The 22,746-nt window shown below is 48.7% G+C and overlaps 1 protein-coding gene across 1 annotated transcript in view; it reads right to left on the minus strand.

The window, feature by feature from the left end:
• Nucleotides 1-22,746, minus strand: part of LOC142309851 (mannose-binding protein A-like) — a 225,420-nt gene that overhangs the window by 131,133 nt on the left and 71,541 nt on the right. The window contains exon 5 of the mRNA XM_075347307.1: nt 12,430-12,440. Coding sequence (XP_075203422.1) covers nt 12,430-12,440 — 11 coding nt within the window. The remainder of the gene's footprint in view (nt 1-12,429; nt 12,441-22,746) is intronic.

Below are 22,746 nucleotides of genomic sequence, written 5' to 3' on the forward strand. Positions count from 1 at the left end.
AGTGCTGAATTGTGGAGAGGAGGAAGTCAGGCTCCCAGGTTACGCTACCCTTGCCAAGTTGCTCACCCTAGACCCTCACACCATTCACGAAGCCGTCCCTCCTACCTCAGCATCCCCTGCCAGTAACCATATACCCCCTGAACAGTTAGAGGAGTGGTGCCAGGAACTACACGTAGGCACTGACGCCACCCCCACGCATCACAAAGAAGGGGTATACAGGGTGGTGCAAGAGTATGAACAGGTTTTTAGCAAGCACCCATTAGATTTCGGGAGGATTAAGGGGGTTCAACACCATATACCTACAGGCGTACCTCCACCCATTAAAGAAAGATATAGGCCCATCCCGCCAGCACATTATCAATGTGCCAAAGACATGTTGATGAAAGAGGCAGGGGTCATTCGGGATAGTTGTAGTCCCTGGGCAGCCCCACTGGTGCTGGTAAAGAAGAAGGACGGCGCCATGAGAATGTGTGTGGATTACTGGAAGATCAACCAGATCACGCATAAAGATGCCTATCCTCTCCCCCGTATCGAAGAGTCGCTAGCTACGCTGAGAACTGCTAACTTCTTCTCTACCCTTGACCTTACCATCGGGTACTGGCAGGTAGCGGTCGCACCAGAGGACCGTGAGAAGACTGCATTCGCCACTCCCATGGGACTCTGCGAGTTTAACAGCATGCCGTTCAGGCTGTGCAATGCCCCTGGAACCTTCCAACGGCTCATGGAGTGTCGTCTGGGACATCTCAATTTCGAAACGGTCCTGCTGTACCTGGATGATGTGATCGTATACTCCCAGACGTACGAGGCCCACCTGGAACATCTGGCTGAAGTGTTCGCGTCCCTAGCCAAGTATGGGATGAAACTGAAGCCCTCCAAGTGCCACCTACTGAAGCCCAGGGTGCAGTACCTCGGACACGTGGTGAGCGCAGAAGGTGTCACCCCAGACCCCGAGAAGATCACTGCTATCCAGGACTGGCCGAGACCGACCACAGTGAGGGAGGTGAGACAGTTCCTGAGCCTGGTGGACTACTACCGTCGCTTCATCAAAGGGTACACGAAGATGGCCGCCCCCATGCAAGATCTCCTTGTGGGGCAGACTAAGGGTGACAGGTCCCCTGCATCTCCGTTTGTGTGGGAGAAGAAGCATGAGGAATCCTTTCACCAGCTGAAGACGGCCTTGACGGGAGAGGAAATCCTGGTGTACCCTGATTACAGCCTCCCGTTCGTCCTCTACACCGATGCCAGCAATGTGGGCTTGGGAGCGGTCCTGTCCCAGGTCCAGGACGGGTGAGAAAAGGTGATCGCTTATGCCAGCAGAAAACTCCGGCACACGGAAAGGAACCCCGAAAATTACAGCTCCTTCAAGCTTGAGCTCCTGGCCCTGGTGTGGGCAATCACCGAGAGGTTCCGACATTATCTCGCAGCGGCAAAATTCACGGCTTACACGGACAATAATCCGTTGACTCACCTGGACACGGCCAAACTGGGCGCTCTGGAACAGCGGTGGGTGGCCAGGCTATCTAATTATGACTTCACTATCAAATGCAGATCCGCAACAACACCTGCCGGATGGGGGGTCAGAAAACGATGACCTCGAAGAAATTGAGTTGCCTGCGTTCCATCGGCCACCGGTCGAAAAATTACATGTCAAACAACAACAGGCGAACCTAGACCCGCTACCCAGCCAGCCAGGGATGGCGAGAAGCCCAAGACCAAGTGCCTGCCATCCAGTTGGTCAAGACCATGATTGAGGCCCAGCGGCTGTGGAAGGAATGAGCCCGGCTGTACCTGCACGAGGGGAAGCTGTATCGAGGGCTGATCAACCCGAAGACTCACGAGAAGGTTCGTCAGCTGGTGGTCCCTCAGGCCAGCGTGCCCAAAGTTCTACGGGCATATCACGATGGTACTGGGCATTTCGGCTGGAAGAAGCTGGAGATGTTGTTGAGAGAGCAGTTCTATTGGAGTGGGATGCGAGAATCTGTGGAGGCTTGGTGCCGAGAGTGCGGCCCCTGTGCGCTGAGAAGAAAGGATGAAGTCAGCCAAAGAGCCCCTCTACAGCCGATCATCACCCATCAACCGCTGGAGTTGGTTGCCTTGGACCACGTCAAGCTTACCCCCAGCTGGAATGGGTATACCTATGCCTTGACCATCGTGAACCACTACTCCAGGTTCATGGTGGTTGTTCCAGTCAAGGATTTGACCGGCCGTACCGCAGCCAGGGCATTCCAGGCATACTTCTGTCAACCGCATGGATACCCGGAGAGGGTACTCACGGACCAAGGTTCAGCCTTTGAAGCTGAGGTGTTTCAAGAATTCTGCCAATTGTATGGTTGTAAGAAGATCAGGACCACGCCATACCATGCCCAGACTAACGGGATGTGTGAAAAGATGAACCACCTGGTCCTGGATCTCCTCAAGGTGATACCGTTGGAAGAGCGGGACCTGTGGCCAGAAAAGCTGCCTGACCTGGTAGACATGTACAATAACATCCTTTGTAGTTCTACCAAATGCACTCCGGCGTATCTGATGAGAGCCCGACCGGGCCGGCTGCCGGTAGACCTAGAAATGGGCTTGGAAGCTCCTGGGGCTCTTCCTTCGACTTCTGGCTGGGATACTTGGCGGCAAATCCAATACCGACAAGTCCAGGAGTATGTAGAGAAGAATCTCGGTCAGAGCCGAGAGAAGCAGGCGCAACGCTTCAATAAGCGAGCATCGGCCGTCCCCTTTGAGCCGGGAGATGAAGCGGAAGAGACGGACCCATAAGCTGGATGACCAGTGGGAAAGGACCCCGTATGTCATACAGCCCACTGAATGAGAGAATGAGAAGGCTTATGTGATTAGTCGTGACCAGGGGAAGACTGCCACTACGGTTTCCAGGGACCATCTGAAGAAGTGTCCTCACCCCTTGAGGGTGACAACCGAAGTTACGCTTCCGAAGCCGAGCAGGGAAAAGGAGAAGAGGGTGATCCACACAGTAATGGGCAATTTTCCAGCAGATTGGCCTATGCAAAACAGTGCGGTGATTGTTCCGGTGATAATGTTCCCACAACATGTGGAAGAAATGTGGAAGAAATGGAGACGGAAATGCCCGCCAGTGAGCCACTCGAACAGGCGCCCAGGGACGCACCTCTACCCCCTCCCCTTGGGTCTCCACGCACCATACCTGCCATAAGGGAAGAGGGACTGACTGTCCCCTTGCCCTCCACTGATGACATTGGGCCCAGAAGGTCCACACGCCCCAACATAGGTTGATCCCCACTTAGGTACAGGGAAACTACCATTTAGAGGTGTCGTATGTTAATCGTGTAAATAGCTGAATGAATGAATACAAATCAAACCGAGTTTTCATCTGATTGTCAACAGTGATTATCCTGGCCGTTGCCGGCAAGTTGTCCCCGTAGGGACTCTGTGTTTACCGCCCACATGAGAAACTGCTCATGAACATGGCCGAGAACTAGCAGGCCACCCACGAACTTGTGGGCCTGTAAATAGTTTGTGGGCCGTTTTCCGTTCCGTTGCCGCCTCCGGAGAGGTAGATTGGAGGAAGGACCCACAGCAGAGTAGGCTGGGGTCCGGTCACCACCAGGACCATTGACCATCCTCCAGGGGTCAGGGGTCCCCCTGGACGTGGGGTCCCCTGAAGTGACAGCCGGGTGCGAGACACCGTACCCGTTCCCGCTCGGGTAACCTGGACCAGGACTGGGGTAAAGGGGTGCTGCCCGTTTCTTAGGGGCAGCATCAAGGTTTAGGTTGCTTGGGTGGGGGAGCGGATGACCATGAACCTGTCCATTTTAATAAAAATGTTTACCGTTTGCAACGTTAAAGTACCGAGCCTCCCGTAAGGGAAGAATGAAAATATGCTTATGTTGAATGTTTACATGTTAATTTATCTTTTACAGAAAAATAAAACCGGTGGTGGACGGGCAGCCCGCGGACGGTCTGCATTTTACCAAGGGGGAGTGTGACGCCCTGGACTAGCCAGGTAGTCACAGACATAACACCATACACACCCCCTTCCCTAGACAGTTACACCAGTCAGACAAAAGCCCTTGTTGCCTCCCTCCAGGGTCTGATGTCCACACCAGGTGGGGCAGAGCCAGGCAGTTGGCCCCACCCACCGAGGAGTTCACAGGCCTGGAGGCGGGAAAACAGACAGATTGAGTTTGGAGGTGAAAGTGAGAGGAGTAAAACATCTGCGTGTGCCTGGGTAGGAGCCCAGGCACTGACAGCAAGGTTGGCAGACGGTGGTGGCTGTCTGCAGGAGTTAGTGAATCTCTACAGAGCCGTAGTACCGGGGTCGGGCGTTGGCCCGCTGGTACCGATCCGGGGAGCGGAGTGAAGCTAAGCACACAGGCAGGCCATCGGACCCCGACCAGGCTTGGAGCCGCTGACAACAGTCAAATCCGAGTGTGACAGGAACCCCAGGGGTTTCCCAACAACCAAGACCCGACAGAAGGCAACAGTCCACACCGAGAGGATATACAGCCACTGCCATAGTCTAGAGATCCAAGGGCCAGCGCCTGCGGGCAAAACGGGCTCTTACGGCACCTATACGCCGGGGAGCGGACTACCGGTGGGCAACCACAGGAGTCAGAACATTCTAACAGGTGCAGGGAAAGACAGCCACCATCAGCCGTCCGGGGAGAGCACAACAACACTGCAGCTGGCTGCGGGACCCATCCATCCGGCCGTTTGGTTTACCAGAGACTCTGTCATTGATTGTCTGAGTGAGTACACCAGTGCCATCCGGCACCAGCAGCAGTGGTGCCATCATCACCACGTCCCGTGGGTGGCGTCACGAACCATCTCCCCAAACAAACCATCCCTTTTCACTCACGGGTGAGGAGCGCTGCTCGAGTCCCCAAGTCCGGCTCACCGCTCGAGCCACCGAGCAGCAGCAGCAGAAACCCCGGACCCGAGCGTGGCAAGCGTGTCCCCTCCACCCGCGACACAAGCAACAGCGAAATATGATGCAGTAAGGTATTTAATCAGGAATTACGGTATCTTCAATGTTGTGAAATAGACGCAGACATTTATCCATCATCAGGAAGGCATGTGATTTGTTAAAAATTTACTTTGCAGAAAAACAATGGCCCCAAACATTCATTTGAAGTCAGTCCCTGATCTTAGCATCAAGAAGTCTCTCTGAACATTATAGAAGAAAAGCTATGCCAAAATCTACCCCTAACAGGGCAATGCTCCTTGTCCCAGGATACCTTTCTCCACATTGCGGAGCTACCATTTAGTCTCAGATTACTCTATCAATATCATGGAGATTCTGGTTAGCTCACATTTCCACTTGGGTGCAGATTTCAATTATATCTTCTACCCACACTTGCCCAAGAGGACCTGGTTCACAGGTCTGATAATTATGAGAAAGGGGACATACACTTACAAGCAAAATGGTAACAGTGTTTTGAGCTTTTGAATTTCAGGCTCCATAGCTCACGATCCACTACACTACTACTTCATTTTCTAGACAACCATCTTAACTATCTCACACATAAATTTACTTGCAACTATATTGCTCATCAGTGTATTAAAGATTTACCAACATTAACTTAGGGTGGCAGATGTTGTCTTCACTTAGACCAGGGGTGGAAACCTTTTTTCTGCCAAGGGCCATTTGTATATTTCTACCAACCTTCGGGGGTCACACTAAATTATCAATGTGAAAATTACCCTGCTATATTTGGTCAAACAATTAATTAACTCACCCCTAATGTGGTGGATGGAGTTGCTTCTCTGTGGTGCGGCTGTGATGTTTGATGATACTAATCATGTTGCTTCTCACAACTGCTTTTCCAGGTTTGTCTCGGTCTGGAGCGCAGTCAACTCTTTGTGATAATAAGATTAGTAAATCAAATGCATCACATAATAGACCCTGTATATATATATCTATATATATATATATATATATATATATATATATATATATATATATATATATCACAGGAGACGCTGGAGGCACATATATTACATAGGAGACACTCAGACTGCTGTATATACATCACAGGAGACGCTGAATGCCCACAGCCACTCCTGTGATGTAAATGCCCCCAGCCACTCCTATGATGTATATGCCCCCAGCCCCTCCTATGATGTATATGCTCCCAGCTCCTCCTGTGTTGTGTATTTCCCCAGTCCCTCTTGTGTTGTGTTTGCCCCCAGCACTTCCTGTGATGTATATGCCCCCAGCATTTCCAATGTGATGTATAAGTCACAGGAGATGCTGGGGCATGCACATCATAGGAAACACTGGAGGCAAACACAACACAAGAGGGACTGGGGGGCATACACAATGCAAGAAGGGTTGGGGAGGCATACACAACGCAAGAGGGGCTGGGGCACAGACATCACAAGAGGGGCTTGGGGCACAGACATCACTGGTGAGCATTCTAACCCTGGACAGTGAGAGAGCCCATTGGTTCACCCAAGCAGCCCATGTGGTGATTTAAAGGGCCGGTGGCGGTAAAGGGCCGGTGGCGCCAGCACTGTTGACTGGAAAATACAAGACAGGTAATTGGAAAGAGCAAGAGCAAGAGCTAGGAATTATCTTCAGGAAAACCTAATTATGATATTGATAACAGAGAATTACTGTTGATAATGTTAGCGTTTGAGAAATGGTGATAATTTCTGGTGGGAGCAACTGATCCTTCAGTGGGAACACTGGTAGAAGTACTGCGGCACCCAGCCTCTCCCTCTCCCTCCTCCACCTGTGAAAGGCTCACCAAAAGCGGAGGCACAGCGCTTCTCCAAGGCCCTGAGCTTGCCGCGGGATGGTGGAAGACTCTGGCTCTTAGACCTAGACGCCGAGTGGGCAATGGCAGAATGAGGTGCAGGGCTTCTCTTCCTTTGGAACTCCTGCCAATCCTCTGCTGGGCCAAAGCAGCACAAAGACCGTTTACCTCAAGCCATAGATGCTGATATAGGAATCGAAGTGAGGTGGTCGGCAAGGATCACTCCAGAGGACAGGTTAGTGAAAGGCCTTATCCCCTGCTGTTAGAGGGGGTATAGAGGCTTTAGGATCAATGATGGAAATAAATAAAATAAAAAATAGTAATAAGGGTGTAAAAATGCTAAATCTGTAATTGAGCCACTTTATTACAAAAGTAGCCAATCAGCTGGCTTGATTTTTTTAGGAACCAAATTCCGAGATTTTGACTAACTGCTCCTTCCTGACTCCAAACTCAGCCATTTTAAACTTCTGTTAAAGAGACTTGGTACCAATAAGCTGTACTGCTGCTCCCCGGCTCTCGTTTCTATAACAGCAGTCAAGATTTTATAACTGTTGTAGTTTGTTTAAAAAAGAAAAAAAAAAAAAAAAGATTCTCTCTATTATATCTATTTTACAATCAACTACATTCTAGTTCAACTCTGATTATACTGATGTGGTACTGCCATCTTCTGGCAATCAGGAATTACTACATCTATAATCCTGTTTCGGCCTGCCTACTGGAGTTTGTATACTTCCTTACTGAAGAGACAATTTGCTTACACTCATTCATGGTTACAGGCTGTACCTTTACTAATTCTACGTCACTGACTTAACCCATGACAACAAAATAGAAGAATGTACTGTACACATAGACTCTAAACTATGAACAAGTGACAATCCTCTTTAGAGCAAGCTCAAACACAAAAATGATCAAATCAAATAAAGAGCGTGCAAAAAACGCTTCGGAAAACAATACTTCTCACAAACAAGGAGAACTAGACAAAATCCAAAGGAAGAAACTCTATACCCTGCAGACCACTTCCAAGAGACCATCTTCACTCTCACCGCTGTGTAAATGGAGAATTTAGACTCAAGTAATGATGACTTCAACTTTGATTCTAAGGCCTAAGGCACACGGCATGAAAATCAGTGTGAGTGGAGTGCGATAAAAAAATCGCATTCCACCCGGACCAATATTAGCCTGTGTGTCAGCACACATGAGCGATTATTTTCTCAGCCCTAATCGGACCGAGAAAACAATTGCAGCATGCTGCGACTGTAATGCGATCATTGTTCCTCTCGCACCTATTCAAGTCTATGGGGTGAGAGAAAAATCGCACTGCACTCGCGGTACACTGGTGTACCGCGAGTGCAGTGTGAGAATGGCAATAGCCGGCTACAGAGGAGAGAGGGAGATAAATCCCTCCCTCCCCTCCACAGCATCGGCCCGCCCCTCTGCAGTGCCAGACCGCCCCTTCTCAGTGCCGGTCCGCCCCCCACAGCTGAGATCCGCTCGCACGATCGGACCTCAGTCGCAGGAACATTTGCATGACACTCGGCTCTGCTGTACTGCCAGCGTGAGCCAAGTGTCATGCGAGGGGATCGCAGTAATCCCCGTGTCACCCCAGCTTTACGCCAACGATGCCACATCTATCTCCAGAACCTCTTTGAAAAAATCTCTAGCCCAAGCTCTGAAGCCTCTACTAAAACAAAGCTCTGGTCTCAGAACAGATCTAAAGCAAATAGGTCACAGGGTCAAATCCCTTGAAGCCTCCCAGTCAGACTTCATTGATTTCTCTAAGGGTACCGTCACAATTTAGCGACGCAGCAGCGATCCCACCAGCGATCTGACCTGGTCAGGATCGCTGCTACGTCGCTACATGGTCGCTGGTGAGCTGTCAAACAGGCAGATCTCACCAACGACCAGTGACCAGCCCCCAGCCAGCAGCGATGTGCAAGCGACGCTGTACTTGCACGGAGCCGGCGTCTGGAAGCTGCGGACACTGGTAACTGAGGTAAACATCGGGTATGGTTACCCGATGTTTACCTTAGTTACCAGTGCACACCGCTTAGCTTAGCGTGTGCAGGGAGCAGGAGCCGGCACTGGCAGCATGAGAGCTGCGGAGGCTGGTAACGAAGGTAAATATCGGGTAACCACCTTGGTTACCCGATGTTTACCCTGGTTACAGCTTACCGCAGGCTGTTAGAAGCCGGCTCCTGCTCCCTGCAAATTCAGGATTGTTGCTCTCTCGCTGTCACACACAGCGACGTGTGCTTAACAGCGGGAGAGCAACAATAAAAAAACGAACCAGAGCTGTGTGTAACGAGCAGCGATCTCACAGCAGGGGCCAGATCGCTGCTCAGTGTCACACACAGGGAGATCGCTAATGAGGTCACTGCTGCGTCACAAAAACCGTGACTCAGCAGCGATCTCAGCAGCGATCTCGCTGTGTGTGAAGTACCCCTAAAGGCCCCGTCACACTAAGCAACAACCCGTCACACTAAGCAACAAGTAATTAACCCGATGTGTGCTGTAACTAGGAGAGCAGGGAGCCAGCGCTCAGTGTGTGCTGCTCCCTGCTCTCTGCACGTGTAGCTGCGTGCGCTGGTAACCAAGGTAAATATCGGGTTGGTTACCCGATATTTACCTTAGTTACCAAGCGGCAGCATCTTCCACGCGGCGCTGGGGGCTGGTCACTGGTTGCTGGTGAGCTCACCAGCAACTCGTGTAGCGACGCTCCAGCGATCCCTGCCAGGTCAGGTTGCTGGTGGGATCGCTGGAGCGTCGCAGTGTGACATCTCACCAGCAACCTCCTAGCAACTTACCAGCGATCCCTATCATTGTTGGGATTGCTGGTAAGTTGTTTAGTGTGACTGGACCTTAAGTCTTTAAAAGAACAGACTATCTTCCACCAACACAAAATTAACTCTGCCATACTTGCAGTAGAAGACCAAGTAAACAGGAGCAGACGTAAAAACATCAAACAAAAGGGAATTCCTGAAACCTTTGCTGCAGAATGCTATGAAAAAGCCTCCAAATAAATGTTTTCCTCCATACTTGGGAAAGACAGAGCAGATGTAATTGTCATAGAGTTCATAGAGCTCTCAGACCCAAAACGAAACAGTTTTATGCTCCTCAAGATCAAATATGTGGCCTGCTGAGCTTTGTAGATACCTCTGCAATCCTTGCAAGAGCTAGAGGAAAATCATCCTTTTCATATGAGGGATCTCCTATTCAGATAAGTTAAGATGTCTCTCCGTCCACATTGACAAAGAGGAGGAAACTCAAGCCCCTACTACTCCTAACAATTAATAAATTGAACTACATATAGCTGCTCCCCTTTGGGCTGGGAATCTTCAAAGAAGGGGAGCAAATCACATTATGTACGCCTGAGGATCTCCACAAAGCTTGGAACATTTTGAAAATATCCCCAGTTGACATACCCTCTTGGATTACAATAGATACTTGATAGCAGTTCCCTCTACAGCAAAAAACAGAGGAGCGGGCTGTTAAAAAAATCTACTTCTTCCAAGGCAAAGAAGCACGGTTTGTGTCATCACTATTTTTGACTTTGTCTTTATAATACGAGACTTCTTAACCAGTGATATTAGATATTAAACCCCTGCCCCCACCCCTCCCCCTTTCTCTAGTTCTGTGCCCCCTAGACATATTAGTTTGACCATGGACGGAGCTGATGTTTGGTTACTGCCTCCCATCAATCCCTTTCGCCATATTTTAAGTTTCTTCCTGGAAAGAGTAATCAAGAAATCAAATTTTGTTTTTCATTTTATAGTATAAGTTGAATTATAAAATGGTAGTGTTGGAAGGGACCTCAAGGGCCATTGGGTCCAACATCCTGTGAGTGCAGGTTTTTCTAAATCTTCCCAGCTATATGTTTATTCAGCTTCCATTTAATGGACAACTCACCACCTCCCGTGGTAGCCTGTTCAACTCTCTGACTGCTCACACTGTCAGACAGTTTTTCCTAATGTCTAATCTGCATCTCCTTTCTTTCAGTTTCATCCCATTGCTTCTTGTACTTCTTTGTCTAATGAGAATAGGGTAGTAGTCACTACTTGGACTACTTTGTCTGCATGATGGAATGCAACGCTGCTGATGAAAATACCTTTGTGCTTATTTTATTTGTAGTGTTTTTTAGGCGAGATCTGGAATCATCGAGCACAGTATAAAAACAATACCCATGACTGACAAGACTCTACCCGACTCGAACACAGTGGCCTGTTTCAACATAAAAGATATCAATTCGCCTGCCAAACGCATTCAAATCAAGACACTATTACGGAAAACGAAAATGAAATTCACTTTCATACAGGAAATACATTTTAAAAAAAGATTGTGATCTGGACTTATTCCACTTCACATATCCAATATGGATTAATAGCTGTAACTCCTCTGCTTCTAAGGCCTGCAACACACAACCGTAAAACACGTGCGAGTTTGGTCCATTTCCGTATATACCGGAGACACGGACAAACATGCACCAATGTTATTTAATGTTTGAGGACATATGTGCGTTTTTCATTAAGGTCTGTGTGTCCGTGTGCGTCCTATGTTTGTGTCTCCGTTTTGCACGGAAGCATGTCCGTTTTCATTACGGAACACGCACACACGGACCCAATGAAAGTCAATGGGTCTGTGCGCACGCCTAAGTGACACAGACGCATCTCTGTATGCTCTGTGTACGTTTTGTGCTTTTTTCATGTGATGTCGGTCTTTTTTTTTTTTCTGTGTCGTTCTCTCCCTCAGTCCGTCGGTCGGTCGGTCTCTCTCTATGTCTGTCGGTCGGTCTCTCTGTCTTATCTGTCCCTCTCGCTGTCTGTCGGTCAGTTCCCCCCCTCTCTCATACTTACCGTTCCCTGATCTCTGGCGTGGCGCTGCACTGCTGTTATAAAAGCTCCGGCGGCTTTTACTATTTTGAAAAAGCCGGCCGCTCATTAAACAATCTCGTATTCCCTGCTTTCCCTGCCCACCGGCAAATATGATTGGTTGCAGTGAGACACGCCCACACGCTGAGTGACAGCTGTCTAACTGCAACCAATCACAGCCGCCGGTGGGCGTGTCACTATGGAGCAGATAAATAAATAATTAAAAAAAACGGCGTGCGGTCCCCCCCAATTTTAATACCACCCAGATAAAGCCATACGGCTGCAGGCTGGTATTCTCAGGATGGGGTGCCCCGCGTTATGGGGAGCCCCCCAGCCTAACAATATCAGCCAGCAGCCGGCCAGAATTGCCGCATCCATTTGCTGCGACAGTTCTGGGACTGTACCCGGCTCTTCCCGATTTGCCCTGGTGCGTTGGCAATCGGGGTAATAAGGAGTTAATGGCAGCCCATATCTGCCACTAAATCCTAGATTAATCATGTCAGGCGTCTCCCCGAGATACCTTCCATGATTAATCTGTAAGTTACAGTAAATAAATAAACACACACTCCTGAAAAAATCCTTTATTTGCAATAAAAACCACTAACAAATACCCTCATTCACCACTTTATTCAGCCTGAAAAAGCCCTCCATGTCCGTCATAATCCACGGAGTTCCAGCGTCGCTTCCAGCTCTGCTACATGGAGGTGACAGGAGCTGCAGAAGACACCGCCGCTCCTGACAGCTCCATGCAGCAACTGAAGAGAGTCGCGCGATCAGCGATAACGTCAGTCAGGTAACTCGCGGCCACCGCTGGATCATACAACTGTGACAGCAACTCACCTGTGACTTCATCGCTGTCACTCACGTGACTTGCTGTCACAGTTGTATGATCCAGCGGTGGCCGCGAGTAACCTCAGTGACATCATCGCTGATCGCGCGACTCTCTTCAGTTGCTGCATGGAGCTGTCAGGAGTGGTGGTGTCTGCTGCAGCTCCTGTCACCACACAGCGTGTGGGCGTGTCTCACTGCAACCAATCATATTTGCCGGTGGGCGGGGAAAGCAGGGAATGAGCGGCCGGCTTTTTCAAAATAATAAAAGCCGCCAGAGCAGTGTGAATGCTGTGCAGCGCCACGCTGGTGATCGGGGATCGGTGAGTATGAGAGAGGGCTGCTCACTTCCGTCACTCGGGGAATTAGCGGTCACCGGTGAATTTTCCACGGGTGACCGTTAATCATTACGTGGCACACAGACAGAGCCGCAGCATGGCAATGAATTCGGGTGATGTTCACCCGAGTTCATTCTCATCGCGCAACTCTGTCTGCTGTCAGCCGACATGTAGTAACGACATTTTGCATCACACATGCAACATTTCTCACATAAAACACAAACACATGTCAGTTAAGTTTCACACGCACACACAGACATTTCACACGCACATACGGCTAGCATACGGGATACACACGCAGACCACACATACCATAAAAACAGACCTAAAAAATGGAAAACGGACCCGAAAAATGACCCGTATTACAGGCACGTGGTTTTCAAGGGTGTGCGTTTCAGGCCTAAGGGAGTAAGCATTGCGCTAAGAAAAAATGCTTTCAAGCGCTGTTTTGGTTATTCCACGTAATCATTGTGTCTCTTAAAAGTGATTTTACAAATTGCTTCATCAATCCCAATTTTATGTGGAGAGGTGGTAGAAGAACTTTATGGGGATGTACCAAAGTTTCTCGGAGGACATTTGTTTCACCAACTGTGAGCACTCTCAGCTGCCAACTTCTTGCTCCAGTGATTTTGTTGGTCACAACTGTCTTATAGACACAGAAAACAAGGGTGCTTGGTATACCCAGCTTGTTGCCCGAGCAGCATGCTCAAGACTTTCAAATCCCCGCACACTTGCCAATCGTGGTCTTTATATTTAAGTTTACAAAAAACAAATCCAAGTTCTCGTAGGTTGCCTTGAGCTGTATGGAATGATCTACAGAGAGGGAAGCATAAAAACCACTGCTGTGGAGTAAAACTGCTTGTTGTGAGGCTACAGCCTAATCATTTATTCTCCTCCTCACAGGGACCAGCACTCTATGTGAGATTGTATATTGCTTCTGTTAGAGCTACTACTCTCTATTGTTATATACAGTACATTCTGCTTTACATCTAGTTACAAGTGCATCTCAATAAATTAGAATATCATGAAAAAGTTAGTTTATTTCAATAATTCAATGTGAAAAGGGAAACACATTATTATATAGAGTCATTACAGAGTGATCTATTTCAAGAGTTATTTCTGTTAATGTTGATGATTATGTCATATGGCCAATGAAAACCAAAAAGTCATTATCTCAGAAAATTAGCTTAAAAGGCTTCCTAAGCAAATAAAATAGTCCCCTATTCTGGTTCAGTAGGCTATAAAATCATGGGGAAGATTTCTGACTTGACAGATGTTTAGGAGGCAGTCACTGACTCACTCCACAAGGAGGATAAGCCACAAAAGGTCAGTGCTGAAAAAGCTGGCTGTTCACAGAGTACTGTATCCAAGCATATTATTGGATAGTTAAGTGAAAGGAAAAAGTGTGGTAGAAAAAAGTGCGTAAGCAACTGGAATGATGTAGCCCTGATAGGATTGTTAAGAAAAGGTCATTTAAAAATTTGTGGGAGATTCACAAGTAGTGGACTGCTGCTGGAGTCAGTACTTTAATAGCTACCACACACGGATGTATCCAGGACATGGGCTACAACTGTCGCATTCTGTATCAAGCCACTCATGACCAAAAGACAATGCCAGAAGCATCTTACCTGGGCCAAGGAGAAAAAGAACTGGACTGTTGCTCTGTGGTCCAATGTGTTGTTTTCAGATGAAAGTAAATTTTACATTTCATTTGCAAATCAAGGTCCTAGAGTATGGAGGAAGAGTGGAGAGACCACAATCCAAGCTGCTTGAGGTCTAGTGTAAAGTTTCCACAATCAGTGATGGTTTGGGGAGCCATGTCATCTGCTGGGGTAGGTCCACTGTGCTTTATCAAAACCAAAGTCAGCCCAGCTGTACCAGGAAATTTTAGAGCACTTCATGGTTCCCTCTGCCGACAAGCTTTTTGGAGATGGGAATTTTTATTTTCCAGCATGACTTGGCACCTGTCCACACTGTCTAAAGTACTAATACCTGGTGCAATAACCACAGTATCACTGTGCTTGATTGGCCAGCAAACTTGCCTGGTATTGTCAAAAGGAAGATGAGAGACACCAGACTAAACAATGCAGACAAGCTGAAGGCTGCCATCAAAGCAACCTGGGCTTCCATAACACTTCAGCAGTGCCACAGGCTGATCGCCTCCATTCCATGCCGTAGATGCAGTAATTTATGCAAAAGAAGCCCTGACCAAGTATTGAGTGCATTTACTGTACAGACTTTTCAGTAGGCCAACATTGCGGAGTTTAAAATCATCTTTTCATTTGGTCTTATATAATATTCAAATTTTCTGAGATAATGACTTTTGGGTTTTCATTGGCTGTTAGCCATAATCATCAACATTAACAGAAATAAACACTTGAAATAGATTCCTCTGTGTGTAATGACTGTATATAATTTATGTGTTTGCCTTTTTAGATTGAATTACTGAAATTAACTTTTTGATGATATTTTAATTTATTGATATGCACTTGTAAGTTGCAATTCCCTGTACATTGAGGTAAGATGGCTATTTCAGAAGAATTACAGTGTGGAAAATAAGTATTTAATACACTGTCAAATTTGCAAATTTTCCTGTCTACAAAGAATGGAGAGGTCTGTCATTTTTATCGTAGAGACTTTTCAACTGTAACAGACAGAACAAAAAACAAAAAAAAAAAGAAAAAATCACTTTATATAATTTTCAAATAATTAATTTGCATTTTATTACATGAAATAAGATTTGATACAATAGAAAAACAGAACTTAATATTTGGTACAGAAACCTTTGTTTGCAATTACAGAGGTCAGATATTTCCTGTACTTCTTGACCAAGTTTGATCACACTGCAGCAGGGTTTTTTGCCCACTCCTCCATACAGATCTTTAAGGTTTCGGGCTGTTGCTCGGCAACATTGAATTTTACCTCCCTCCAAAGATTTTCAATTGGGTTCAGGTCTGGAGACTGGCTAGGCCTCTCAATGATCTTGAAATAGTTTTTACAGAGCCACTCCTGGCTTTGTGTTTAAGATCATTGTTATGTAGGTAATCCCAGCCATTAACCATCTTCAATGTTTTTACTGAGGGAATGAGGTTGTTTACCAAATTATGGCAAATTGGCAATACATGACCCCATCTATCCTCCCTTCTATACAAGGCAGTTGTCCTTTCCCCTTTGCAGAAAAGTACCCCGAATGTATGATGTTTCCACCCCCATGCTTCACTGTTGGGATTGTGTTTTTGGGGTTATACTAATCCTTTTTCTTCCTCCAAACAAGGGAATTGGAGTTGCCATAATCATCGACATTAACAGAAATAAACACTTGAAATAGATTACTCTGTGCGTAATGACTCTATATAATATGTTTCCCTTTTTGTATTGAAATACTGAAATAAATTAACTTGTTGATGCTACTCTAATTTATTGAGATGCACCTGTAAGTGTTTTTATTTTAATGGGGGTGAATATAGGGAATCAGAAGGGGTTGTCCAAGTGGTAGACAACCCCTTTTAACTTGGGCACATACCCATTGTGATTAAACAGAATCTGTTTTCTTAAGGGGGCTTTACACACAATGACATCGCTAACGAGATGTCGTTGGGGTCACGGAATTCGTGACGCATATCTGGCCTCGTTAGCGACGTCATTGCGTGTGACACGTACGAGCAACCGCTAACGATCAAAAATACTCACCTAATCGTTGATCGTTGACACGTCGTTCAAATCCCAAATATCGTTGATGGTGCTGGACGCAGGTTGTTCATCATTCCTGAGGCAGCACACATCGCTACGTGTGACACCCCAGGAATGACGAACAACACCGTACCTGCGTCCTCCGGCAACGAGGTTTGAGTGACTTTCCTGCGGCTGCTCTTTGCCCCTCCGCTTCAATTGGATGCCTGCAGTGTGACGTCGCTGTGACGTCGCAAGAACTGCCCCCTTGGAAGAGAAGCAGTTCGCCGGCCACAGCGACGTTGTTAGGCAGGTAAGTTTGTGTGATGGATACTAGCGATATTGTGCGCCACAGGCAGCGATTTGCCCGTGACGCACAAACGACGGAGCGGGTGCTTCCATGAGCGACATCGCTAGCGATGTTGCTGCGTGTAAAGCAGCCTTTACTCTTGTAAATCAGTTGCAATCAACCACACAGAAAAACAACTGACAACAGTTCTGTGGGTAAATAAGCCTGTAATGCAGAGTATACCAAAATGTACAAAAATGGTTCCCTGGCCTATCAGGTTGTCACAGGGTATTGTGCAATCTGCCCTTCTGCATGATATCCACCTCCTCCTTGGTTATGGGTCCCTGATCTTTTGTGTTGCTAAGAACAAGCTAATCAAAACCCTAGGAACAGGGGGTTGGTTAGAGGAGATCAGGAGTGTGAGGAGACAGTCAGTAGAGAAGTAACTCTCAAGAGGAGAGGTCCCAAGTGAGTTGTGAAGTGACTCTCGAGAGGAGAGTTTAGGAGCTGGGCTCCATGAACTAATAGGTTGCAGACGTTGGTCTGGGCCTTGTAGGAGCTGGACCCCGGTCGAGGGGATCGTGACAAGGGGCACGGACTGTCAAGGAGGACAGTCGGTGGCCTTGTGTCATCACCGGGCAGGGGCCAGGGCACGACGGGGTACGTGGACCACAGGCCAGGAAGTAGCTTCAGGCGTCCTGGTAATTTACCCGACGAGGACGGAGCCTTCAAGATCCGTTCTACACCCGCTCCAAAATCGGGGTACTAGTGCAATGAGGGGGATAGGACTTTCCCACTACATAGTCCAGAAAATCCCAAGCGTGAACTCTGAGAGCAAGCTCACCCAGTTAGCCATACTGGTGAGCAGGACCCATTTAGTTCTATGCTAAAAGGGACCAACTACAGAAAAGAGGTGCCAAGGTCAAGGTCACAGGCTAACAAGCAACACCAACGAGCACGGGATCCAGGCATGCTCCTTCCCTGCTGCAGTGGCATCAAGAACTTTGGTTTACCACGGTTGTCAGTGTCAGCGTTATCGGACTGAGTACGCAATTAACCCTTACCGTCCTGATGGCACCTCCCCGACACCATCACCGAGTCCCGGGGCATTCACCATACCCATGGAGGGGTTAAACACCTGGCTGCCCACACCATCGCCACCGGGTACTCCCAATCGCAGCGGTGGTACTCCATCTTACCACGCACCACGGGAGGCGTCACAAACCTTCCACACCTACCCCTGTAAATAACCCCCTTTATACCGGGTGGCTGCGCGACCCCGACCCCTTGGGTCCGGAGACCCCTCGAGCCACCGCAGATCCGGATCCGAGCGGCAGCGGCAGGCTGCTGATGCGGGGGCGACACACATACACACCTTTAGGTTATGTGCACACATTGCTTTTTTGGAGCATTTTTTTTTTCTTGCAGATTTTAATCAATACTGCAAGGAAAAACGCATGCCACCAAAGTCTATGAGAATCCTGTTTTGCTGTGCCCATGTTGCTTCTTTTTTCCTTGCACATTTTGTTGCACAAAAAAGAAGCAGCATGTCAATTGTTTCTGCAATTTTTCTGCAGATATAATCCTCTGCAGTGCTCACACTCGATCACTACAATGGATTATATCTGTCAGTGTTGCACTCGAGGAACTGGCACTTCGCCTCACATACCATGCATCTGGCAAGGTGTGTGAGGCTCTCCATAGCTTTTTAACCCGGGTCATCATGGTGACGACCCAGTTTTGAGATGGCAGTGATGTGATCGGCTCCCTGTGATCGCATTACAGGGACCTGATCGCCAGGTAGAGATAAGCGATTCCTTCCCCTGCCTCCTGAATGCTGCGATCGCATTGATTGCAGCATTCGGAGTGTTAAACTACTGGGATTAGCACTGGTACCACTAAGAGCAGTGAGATCCGGGTCCCAGCTGTAACATCAGCATGAAAAATGCATGGAAAAAAACACTTTAATGTTTCATTATTTTGATCATTTTGCCTGGGTTTGTATTTATCATTGATTTTGTGCTGCCCCCGTGCCAGCGGTCGAGCCGCTCGGATCCGGAGCCGTGGTGGCTCGAGGGGTCTCCGGACCCGGGGGGTCCGTGCGGACACTTGAATTAAAAGAAGAGGGGGAGTATGTACAGGGGATTAGAAAGTTCGTGACGCCACCCACGGTGTGTGGTGATGTGGAGGACCAGCGCTGCTGTTGGGGGAGCCCGGTGGCGATGGTGTAGCAGCAGGATGTTTAACCCCTCCATGGGTAGGGGGTTTGTGCCCCGGGGCCCGTTGGGTGTTGGTGTTTGGGTAGAAGAAAAGGGGCTTTTCAGCGTACCCACTCAGTTCAGGAATAATAACACCGACAGAAGGTAAACCAGAATTCTGAGCACCACTGCAGCATGGAGGAAGTACGCTGAGATCCATGCCCTTGGTGTTGCTGCTAGCCTGTGGCCTTTTCCGTGGCACCTTCTTACTCGTTTGACCGTCAAACTTGAAAGTTTTCGGGTTCCGCTCACCCGAATGGCTAACGGAGTGAGCTTGCTCTCAGGGTTCATGCGTAGGATTTCTTTGGACTGTATTTGGGAAAGTCCTATCCCATCGGTGCACTAGTACACCGATTTTGGAGCGGTTGGGGATGAATCTTGAAGTCTTCACCCCAGTCGGGTAAATTACTGGGACGAGTGAAGCTACTTCACGTACCCGTCATGCCCTGGCCCCTGCCCGGTGATGGCTCAGGGCCGCCGGCTGCCCTTCTTGGCAGTCCGTGCCCCTTGACGCGATACCCTGCGACCGGGGCTTCAGCTCCTACCAGGCCCAGATTAATGTCTGCCACCTAGTAAACTGCAGGAGCCCTGCTCTGGACCAGTGACCTCTCCCTCTCGGAGAGTCACTTTCCACCTCCTACTCCTTTCACTCCTGTTTCACTTCTCTGTCACTTTCTCACTTCCCCCTAGCAACCCCCCATATGGGCGTCCCTATTCCCTTCAGGCCCCCCAATGGTGTGTCTGGTGGGTTCGGTGTAAAGTGTTCCTAGGATTTTGACTGGCTAAGCTGTTAGCAACACCAAAGGACCAGGATCCGTAACCAAGGAGGAGTGGATACCGTGCAGAAGGGCAGATTGCACAATACCCTTTGACGACCTGATAGGCCAGGGTGTCACATTCGCCCTTGGTTTAACGTAGCCCGTCCCCGATCTACAGGACACCAGAGGTTAATTTTGTTTTTTTAACTGTAAAAGGAAAAAGGAACATTTTAACATTATGCACTTTTATTAATGGGTTCCATCCCTCACAGGGGAGGCACTTCACTTAAACGTTACTAAAATTATTAAGAGTTTGGTGCCCAACAATGGGACGTTACCGGTTTCTATGGTAACGGAGGCTCAACCTACTCCATTGAAGCCGCTTCCTGCGACAGTCCAGTCCCAATGTCCCGGATCCCAATAACCCGCCACCCAAACAACCTGTTCCCCCTGGAAACCTATTGTGGGTTCGTGACCGGGTTAAGGTCCCGGGTGTTGTCTTTTAGACAACTCTGGTTGGCACAGGAGGTGCAACTATCATACAAAACACTACAAAACACAAGTTCATGTTGGTCACGCCAGTCCTGTGACCGTGGTCCATATTGACTTATGCATAGAAACCTAAACGAAGTCCATGTACCGGTTGTACACTTTTCAACAATTTACTTGCAAATCTGTTAACTTTCACTCTTTTCATTAAAACTGGTTGATTAGGCACTTATTTACTAACGTTTTCTATATGGAATATAAACTATGAAATAAAACAAATGAAAGCACCGATGCTTAACAATTCTATGGCATCGTAACTACTGGTACTGTAACATTTTTTATAACACTCAGCTCCGCTCACTGGGAGGCAGGTAATTGACAGCGGCGGCTGTTACTACTCACTCATCGACTATAGTGAGCCGCTTCACATCTAAGGTGAACCAGCCCCGTTCACCCCAATGTCGGGTGTAGCTGACCACTTCTCCAGCCTCCAGGTTACGACCTGGGTGGCCACTGGGGAGATGTTGCTCAACACCTCGGCGCGTGACAAATACTTCCTCGGAGAGATCCGCTTCCCATAGAAAACCCCATCCCTTCTCAGGGTTAAACCGCCTGACGTACCCTTTGTGCTGCGGCCCACAGACATGGAACGTGGCCTTACTTAGGTACTCTTTTTCCTTTCCAGGTTAGGGCAGGCTTCTCCTGTTGTTGTCGCTCTTGCATGATCATTACTGGCGTCATCTGTCGCTGGTGTGGTTGTCGTTCCCAGTAGGGGGCATCAGCGTCCGGCCTCAGCTCCCTATCTGGCTCTGGCTTTACTTGGACTCTGGCGGACCCAACAGCCGTCGGGATGCTGCGCAGTTGCGGAACAGGTGGACTTCTTTGTTCCGCTCCCGCAGGTGTAAACTGATGAACTGACTGCTCCGCAGCCGAGGTTGCAGGGTCTGGGTGCTCCGCATCTGAGGACGGGCCAGGTGATGTGGCCGGGTCTAGTCTGGTCGGTGTCTGGATGACCGCTGCCATGACTGGAATGAGGGTTGTGGTCTTGATCTCTACAGCTGGAGCTTCCTGTAGATACACTGAAGGTTCCGCTGCTGGGGTTGGTGTGGGCAGCTCGGCGTCCGCCGAGGACAGGGTAGTTGATGGTGGAGCGCTCACCGCGAGCAGGGATGGTCCGGATCCCTCAGCCGCTGTGGCCGGATTTTGGCAATCAATAGGGACTGGGTAACCGCTTACCCTCTCTTCACGTGGGATTTCAATCTCACGGGCTCGCACCGCCACCGCCAGGCTCCTCATCTCTTCTTCCCTCCAGTGATTCAGAATGAACAGGAATTGCGTCCGCATTCTCCTGCACAGCTGCTCTGTTTCCTCCTCTATCCATGTCGCGGTCCCAGGGACAGCACGCTCTGGGGACCAGTCTCACTCTGCCATCTTGCCACTGTGTCTTCCAGGAACATTGTCGCAGAGTCCTGGCGTCCCTGCTCCACTTCCGCTAGTAACACATTCTGGCCCGCCCCCTCGGTCTTTTCGCAGCACACTCTCGCTGACCATGGCCCTCTGGGAACTTCCGGTTCTGGCCTCACAAGGAAGACAAAGGGCAAGGCTTAGGCTTTACGCACTTTTCCGATGAAGACAGCTTTTTGGCACGAAAAGATGGCGGACAATGGCGGAATTGGTGGGAAAAGGACTCTGGACCTGCAGTCTTCGACTTTCAAGGCGCATGTCACCCAGGTAAGTGGGTACTGCTCATATGCTGATCATGACGCCAGGTTTTTCGATGTGTGCCGCCCCCGTGCCAGCGGCCGAGCTGCTTGGATCCGGAGCCGCGGTGGCTCGAGGGGGGTCCGCGCGGACACTTTCCACCTCCTACTCCTTTCACTCCTGTTTCACTTCTTTGTCACTTTCTCACTTCCCCCTACCAACCCCCGATATGGGTGGCCCTATTCCCTTCAGACCTCCCAATGATGTGTCTGGTGGGTTTGGTGTAAAGTGTTCCTAGGATTTTGACTGGCTAAGCTGTTAGCAAAACCAAAGGACCAGGATCCGTAACCAAGGAGGAGTGGATACCGTGCAGAAGGGCAGACTGCACAATACCCTGTGACGACCTGATAGGCCAGGGCATCACACTTTATTGTTTGTGTTATTAATTGTTTTAATCATTACTATTTATATAAGGTGGATCCAACACTGCCTAATTAGTACCTGATGAAGGGAACATCACGTCACGGAAAACGCGTTTTGCAATTAGTTTAATTAAACGGTTAAAATTTCATCCTGTTTCAGCCTGACTCTGTGCAGCGCCTGGACACCGCTGTTTTTTATCTATCCTATAGAATTGACCCTCGAACACCCCGAATCCAACCTGGAGAACTCCCCAAAATGGGGGAGAAATCCATAGTTGTAACAGAAGGGCATCGTCCCCGTGGACTGGCTAACTCTGCTAATAAACGCAAACTCTGTCAGCGACAAGGACGAGCACCACTCTTCCAGCTGCAAACTAACCAAACAGCGC

Source organism: Anomaloglossus baeobatrachus, chromosome 5, assembly GCF_048569485.1.
Source record: "Anomaloglossus baeobatrachus isolate aAnoBae1 chromosome 5, aAnoBae1.hap1, whole genome shotgun sequence".
NCBI lineage: Eukaryota > Metazoa > Chordata > Amphibia > Anura > Aromobatidae > Anomaloglossus > Anomaloglossus baeobatrachus.